Here is a 7,500-nt window from a genome sequence, read left to right on the forward strand (position 1 = left end):
TTTTGTAAAAGATAGCATTACTTTTAAAGAAACATACAATTTGACAAGCTATTGCATTTTACCTTCATTTTATTGCCATATTTTTCATCACACTCATTGTTTTCCAACTGTCACTAAATTGTTCATTTTCTTAGTCTGTTACATTCATAGACCTATTTACTGTTTATAAAGCAATATGCACTTACAGGTTTTGGAGATGGCTTGGGCTCCGAGGGTCGCATGTGCAAGTGGGTCATCATTGCTTGAAGACGTTCGCGTTCTTTAGAAAGCTGTTAAGAAAGAGTGAGATCAGAAGCATTTTAGAAATGACTGATACAGCTATTTTATTGCAGTGATACATCTTATCATTGAGCTTGTCTCAGTGTAATGATTCCTGCATATAAAAGTCTATGTCAGTAGAAACTTATCTGTGAGGAAGTGCAACTTTGGGCATGGGAAAAAAAAAACTTTTATAGCCTTTCTTATGTTAAAAGGTCAGAGAAAACAAATAACACTTCATCTTTTTGTCAATAAGAGAATTGAGGTCACAGTTGCCTCGACAGTAACAAGTTACTAAGACCATAAATTAGAAGGCCCATAGTGTCTTTTTAAAGTCCTGTGGACACTGTTAGCAATGGACTAGTGCCAACAGCTGTGAAGGGGTGAAGGGTCCTCAAAGCACAGCGCCTGCCAGGATTGTCTACACACTTCATCCTTTCCCACTGAGGTCCAGTTAGTGCCCCCTGCAATCTGCCATCATCAATCTAATTCAATAGAGTGACAGAGACCAGGCAGTGTGAAACGCTGAACTCTGCCACTGAGTCGGCATCTACACTGCACTGGGTCTCATTACAACTGATGGACCTTACTTTTCTATCAGTCAGACAAAGCAAAAAATGGCATAATTGGTCACACTGCAAGCAGAATCTTCAATTGGACTGTTACGTTATAGAAGAGCCTTTGCAAATGGTAAACAGCTTTTAAAAATCCTTCAATCTGCTTCAGAAAACATTTCTTATTATTTACAAACCCTGTGTTTTATTCTATCTGATTTGTGATTGATTTTCACTTAACCCACTACATAAATATTTGCCTTGTCTTATTTTAGTTATCTTGCCAAACAAAAACACGTTAAAAAGATTTTTGAAATGCAGTGTCAGCAAAACTATAAAAATGTATAAAGAGTGTTACAAAAATGAAAATAATTTGTTTTAAGTAGAAAGACAGTGTTACAAGAATACTTAGAAGCACTGTCCTAGAAGGCATATGTTTGAATATCTATATCTATCTGCTTATCTATCTACCTATCTATCTATCTATTGCATTACTGGAAAAAAGATATATCTTGGTGTTTAATGTTGCTATTTTCTAAGTAAGTCTGGACTGTTTCCTTGCATTAATTTTGCATTCAATTCCGTTTAAGTAGGAATGTGTGAAGCCAGATGACTGGACTTGTTAGCCGTACAGAGCAACAGGAAATACTGGGTATTCTATTCTAGTACCTGTGCTATTGTGGATACATTTTCATTAGTCCTACAATGAAGAAAATACTGAATATATTTTGGTCACTGTACCTATGGTTACAAACACACTTGATGGAGGAGAAAAACATTGTTTCTTTCCAAGATATTAGAACTATGACACTTTAGACACACACCATTTGTTATGATGTAAAATCCTAAGAACCCCCACCCTCCCCCCAATCAGGATGAGTCAACATTAAACCAGTTAGCTTTCAGCTCTCAACTTCCAACAGCTACTTGTACTTCATTTGAGCATGTAGCTCACCCACATAAAGGGGAAAAATGACATTACTTTCACCACAGTGCTCTTGGTTTCTGGTATTAAAATACAAAGACCTTATCAGAATTAGTTTTCTAAAGAAGATACATGTAGTCCTATCTGAAATGTAGCCAATAAGCCAATAAGACTATTTACCAAAGCTCAAGAAATCTAAACAGTTTCAGAGCTTTCCTCCTCAAATATGATATTCATTCAGATATAAACAAACAAAGATAAAGGACCCCATCCCTGGAGGTGAAATGGCTGAAATGTAAGATGATGCTGTGACCACGTCTGTGTGCTGGTGACCCATGGGTGCTGTAATGGCTCCTACAACCTTTCGGTTTGCTCAGAGTAATCTCAGACTTGACAGATGCTCCTTTCATAACATGGATATAATGTTTTTTGTCTATAAAACAGTCAAAGGCCCCAAAATTTAACAAATAATTCTAGAGAGACCATACAGAGAGTCATGCATGTGCCCAGACATGGCCCCCCTTGGAGACAGCCAGAATGCTTCTGGTGAGAAATAAGTCCTTCTGTGTTATCAGCTATATAAGAAACAGAAACATAAGAACTGCCATTTACTGGGTCAAGCCATAAGTCTATCAAACCTAGCATCCTGTCTCTCACTATGACAGAGAGGGATCAGTTGCTGATAAAGATTCTCCATTACTCAGAGCACTCAGTAACAGTGCCTTAGCTCCAGTGCAGCTATCTGGTCACCTGATGTGAAACAGGATGGTAACTTGTAATCCTGTGTTGCCAGGAATTTTTTTTTACAATACCTGGCACTTACACAGCATTATACAAACATTAATTAAATTGACTCCCCCTACATTTACCAATTTAACTTATTTAGCTCATTGACGGATGGAAAACTAAAACATGAAATAAGCTACTTAAGTTGCCCAAGACCACAGAGAGGGTCCCCTCTCATAGTTCAATCCACTAAACTGGTGGTTCCCAATCTGTGACCCATGAGACCATGAAAAGTGTGCTCTATATATCTCACAAGGTCCTGCAAGCCTTTAAGGTATTTTCAATTAAAATTATGATTATCAGGATGCCCTGCAGGAAACTGTGAGAGGTGACAATGGTCGATTTGTTGAAAAAGTTTAAATCAGGATGACTTGAAAATGTAGAGGTCTTAAAGTCTCAAAAACCGTTTTTATGGGCATCAACATATGAACCAATAAATACAGCCCTTTTATGCAACAACCATTAAGACAGGAGCTTTAATTCACATAAATGAAAATTAAATAACTGAATGGATAATGTGATCATATAACAAACCTGTATTTCTAGCTGCTGAACCACTTGCATTTGCACTCGACATTGAGCAGTGCTTCTGTCATCCAATGCATGTTCATTATTAAGGTGCCTAGAAAGGAAAGAAAAAATTAATAAAATGTAGCATTAAGTTGATTGTAACTTCTTAATGACTCACATTTTATTTGCACTCTCTGCACAGGACTCTAGTTAACCTCATGTGTAGTTTTGTGAAAAGCTTGAGGTGTGACATGCCTAATCTAGAATGATGTAGGACAGCAAAACCAGTGGTGTGAAATTTTCCTTAAGCTCCATAAAGTGTTGATACATGCTAGGGAGCACATGATCCCGCACTCATAATGTTTTGTGCATCTCTGCCAACAAACTACCCTGCAGGGTGTGGACCTGGCTACTAGCGTATTTCCCTTGTGAAAGAGTCGTTAAGGAGCAAAGACTGACTATAGTGATTTTTAGGATATTTTCAATCCCTGTTGCTGGTTTGCCAGAGTGAATGAGTGTAACCCTTATGAAAATTTCTCTATCACTCTCCTGGAACATCATTAAAAAGTCAGGTAATCACAAAAAAATTAAGGAGTACACAATTTTGGAACATCACAGATTAGGGCAAAGAACCCTCTGCAGAAGTTTCTCCATCCATCAATCAAACCCCCTTTTATGTGTGAAGTACCAAAGGGTGGGCACAAAAACTATTGCATCTGTTAAGGATAAACTTTCTCTCTTACACCCCTATGGATCACAAGGCTCATTTACTTCTGTTTTGTGAAGGACAAGTATTTAAATTCTTGGGACAAATTACTTTTCTCCAAGATCATACATGGCTCTGTTTGGAGTAGGTCTTTTCCAGGGTATGAGTTTGCACTTACACAGGGTGGAGAAGACTTAGGGAGCAGGTCAAGAAGGAAAGGTTGATGGTCGGCAGTTACAATTACATGGAATCACTACCAAGTTCCCCTGCTGACTGGGATACAAGATCAGCAGGGACTATTGTACAGATTCACAGACACAGATCCTACCACCTATATCTTGAAGGAAAGATACTTTCTATTCTTCCTTGTTCTACTGATCTTTCTGCATTGTGCAGTATAGTTACTTGATACTTGTGCTGTGGCCAAAATGTACTCTTAGTGAACAACCAAAGAGAAAGCAGAGGATGCTGCATCCCATTTTCCACTTACAGTTTTTTGCTATTCAATCCTTGGTTTAAAAGAGAGAGTGAATAAAACTCTTCTGAATGTGATTTGCAAGCTAGCAAGGTATGATAGTCAGATTCTACTATTAGTGCACAAGGCAGGGCTGGGGAAAGAGGTAAGTAATAATTAGGGATCTAGGTTTTCCATTTCCCACAGAAAAATGTGGATTTTACTCTTTACTGGGGGCAAACGTGGATTTCTCATTTTACCAGAGAAATCCACGGATTTTGCACTTTTGCAGAGTTCTCTGCAAGCTGGCAGAGTTCCAGCCTGCAAGGAGTTGGGAGGGAGTGGGAGGAGGGAGGTCAGGTATGGGGCACCATGTGCATCTGTATGCACATGGCTGCCAGGCAGCCTGGAGAGCAACTCCCACAGGTAAGTGTGTGTGTGCGTGTGGTGGGGAGTTGAGGCCCCATAGGGAGGGTGGGAGGGAGTTAGGCAGGGATGGGGCTGGGGCTGCTGCTTAGCTGGGCAATGCGTGGGGCTTGGGGCCCAGGGCTACAATATTTAGCCATAGGGCCCTGACAGGGAGCAGGACAGGGCTGCAGGCGGCTTGTCTTGGGGGGCAGGGCTGGCTCCCTGCTGCTGTGCATGCTCCCAGAGTGGGGCAGGGAGGTCCTGTGCTCCCCAGATCTGTGCACAGGATGAGGGTAGGGGCAGACTGCACACTGCAGGCTCAGGCTCCCTGCCTTGCTGCCCTCCCCCAGGACCTCTGCAGTCCAGCGGGTGCAACCTGGCGCTGCAGGGAACAGCAAGGGCCCACAGGGATCTCCTTGCCGCTGCGAGCTTCACACTGCCCTGGCAATATGTCCCCTGCATGCACAGCAGCAGTGAGGGACAAAACCCTGTGCCTTTACCCCTGCAGCTGCCCCCCACATAGGGGACATGTTGCTAGGGCAGTGTGGGGCTCACAGCAGCAAGAAGATTCCTGCACATCTCCACTGTTCCCTGCAGCGCTGGGTTGCATTCACCAGGCTGTGGAGGCCCCAGGGGAGGGCAGCAGGGTGAGAGCCCAAGCCTGTAACTTGTGCCCGCCTCCACCCCGCACACAGATCTGGGGGACACAGGTTACCCCTTCCCCCCCAGGAGCGCAGGCAGCGGAGGGGTGGGGAGAGGAGGAGGCGGGGAGGAAGCTGGGCTCTGCTCTGCTACAGCAGTCGTTGCCTCCTGCTGGAGGCAGGAGGCTGTGGACCCAGGTTCCTGGCCCCATAACTCTGGCAGCTGGGGGTCACAGGGAGCTGTTGGGGGAGCAAGGGGCCTTTCATTTTAATAATGGATTTGGGGGTTCTTATCAGAGAATTAGCAATTTTTTAACAAGGGAAACCAGGATCCCTGATAGTAATGAAACCTTCCATTCAAGTTTTTGATAGAACAGTTTGTATGAATCCAAAATTATCAAAATTTAAAGTATTAGACAACAATCTGCAAGTAAGATTGCATTAAACTCAAATTTCACCCAAACTGTGTCCTCTACCCAAGTTCACAGAACTTATAGTCCTCAGTTTTAAAAAGACTAAACCTGGACTTTAGATGCAAAAATATAAGATAAAAGCTGAAACAGAATGTGGTACATTCAGAATACACTCTACTGTTTTCACAAACGTTTGTTTGGAAGAATGACTTTTCTGCATCAATCTAAGGCCTTAATCAATAACACTGATCACCGAAAATACTCATTTTTACCATTGCTTCACATTTATTGACTTTGTTTCTGGCTAATTATAAAAACAATCAATCAATTTATAAATTTACTGACCTTTTGAAACGTTCTCTTCCTCATTACACATGCATACTTAAGTTCTAACAATGTGGGTGATTTATTAATATAATTTTTTTAACATGTTTTCAGGTAATTTACTACAAGGTTGAGCCATGTCAAGGTTTTTAGATAAAGTGGTTAGAACAATTCAAAACAGAATGCACATTTGTATCTATTTTAAATAAAAATCTTTGAGAAAGAGAGAGCAATGTATATGTATGCCCACAATCACCATCATTTACCACACCCCATTATGTATTATTATGCATGTGTGTTTGCCTGGGTGCACACACAGGAATACATGGTGGTGTGAGATGGTGTAGTAGAAATATATCTTGGCTTGAGTTGGAGATGACTGCTTACTCATTATTATTTATTACTTATTACAGCACCATATGTTTGCACGACACTTTACAAAACAGATACAGACACAGTGCTTGCCCTGAGGAACTTAAAATACAACAGCAATGTGCAATATGGAAGAAGTAAGTCCAGTATAGAGACAATTTCAATATGATTGTAGTAACCTAGGAGACTGTTGCACATGTCATGAGAGTTGCACAGTAATCTCCTGACACTAATGAGTGTCACCACAGCCTTCATTCCATAATGTAGTTATTTTTGCTTTGCATTTTAGAGAAAAGTAGTTTAGAAAGGTGTTAAAAGTTTTTTTAAAACATTATTAGGTCTATTTTACTTTTTTTCCTCTGCCTCTGAAGTCTGGTTGCTCTATTTATTATGCACATACAGGCAATGTAGTGATACAAAAACTAGGTCTAATGCATTTTTAAAAGCTCTAAAATATCTGTTCTTTGTATAAAGTTGATGCAGCATTAGGGTCCGTTATCTTGCAATCTGCTGAAGAAAGATATATTCTGTGCTTTTGGAAGGCTGGGAATCTATCCTAAGTATATGTTTTTTGTTTCTTGCTATACAGGTCAAGTTATCAGAACTTGTATTGGTCAATCTCAATGATTACACAGTATATTGCCAACCCATTACCTTGAGCCAGGCAATTTTAAATCTTACATTAACCTGATTTATAGCTGAGGAAAAATAAACTTTATTTGGCAGTTCCTTTTTCCGCCTTAGAAGGGAAGTTATTTGAAAACTTCTTGGAAGTTTGGAGTGGTAGAAGAAGCTCTAACTGGAATGGATTATCATTTTGAAAGTGCATAATGAGATGAGGTGCAAAATATATATGCTTTATTCCACAATTTGGTTATTTAATTTGGTGTAGAAGCAATGGGATTTTTTCTGGTTATATTGGCAATATATTTGATATTTTTCTATAGATACTTATATAAGGAAGTATTATTACAATACATAATATACAGTGTAATTAATATGCATTAGTAATAGCTTTAAAATATCAACAGTATGATTTGAATGCCCTAAAAGAGAGGAGAGATTGAATACTCTCAGATAGATTTTGAAGTGGGGCAAAAAGTACCATATTTCTGCAAACGGATCTGGATTCTGCAATACAAAAGATAA

The 7,500-nt window shown here is 40.1% G+C and overlaps 1 protein-coding gene across 25 annotated transcripts in view; it reads right to left on the bottom strand.

The window, feature by feature from the left end:
• FOXP2 (forkhead box P2) overlaps positions 1-7,500 on the bottom strand; it is a 686,563-nt gene that overhangs the window by 43,191 nt on the left and 635,872 nt on the right. For all 25 annotated transcript variants that reach the window (XM_059725976.1, XM_059725970.1, XM_059725969.1 and 22 more), the window contains 2 exons: positions 3,058-3,145; positions 186-269 (listed from right to left, as the gene is read on the bottom strand). In XM_059725976.1, the coding sequence (XP_059581959.1) occupies positions 186-269; positions 3,058-3,145 (172 nt within the window). The remainder of the gene's footprint in view (positions 1-185; positions 270-3,057; positions 3,146-7,500) is intronic.

The sequence above is a fragment of the Alligator mississippiensis genome, chromosome 4 (genome assembly GCF_030867095.1).
Source record: "Alligator mississippiensis isolate rAllMis1 chromosome 4, rAllMis1, whole genome shotgun sequence".
Taxonomy (NCBI): domain Eukaryota; kingdom Metazoa; phylum Chordata; order Crocodylia; family Alligatoridae; genus Alligator; species Alligator mississippiensis.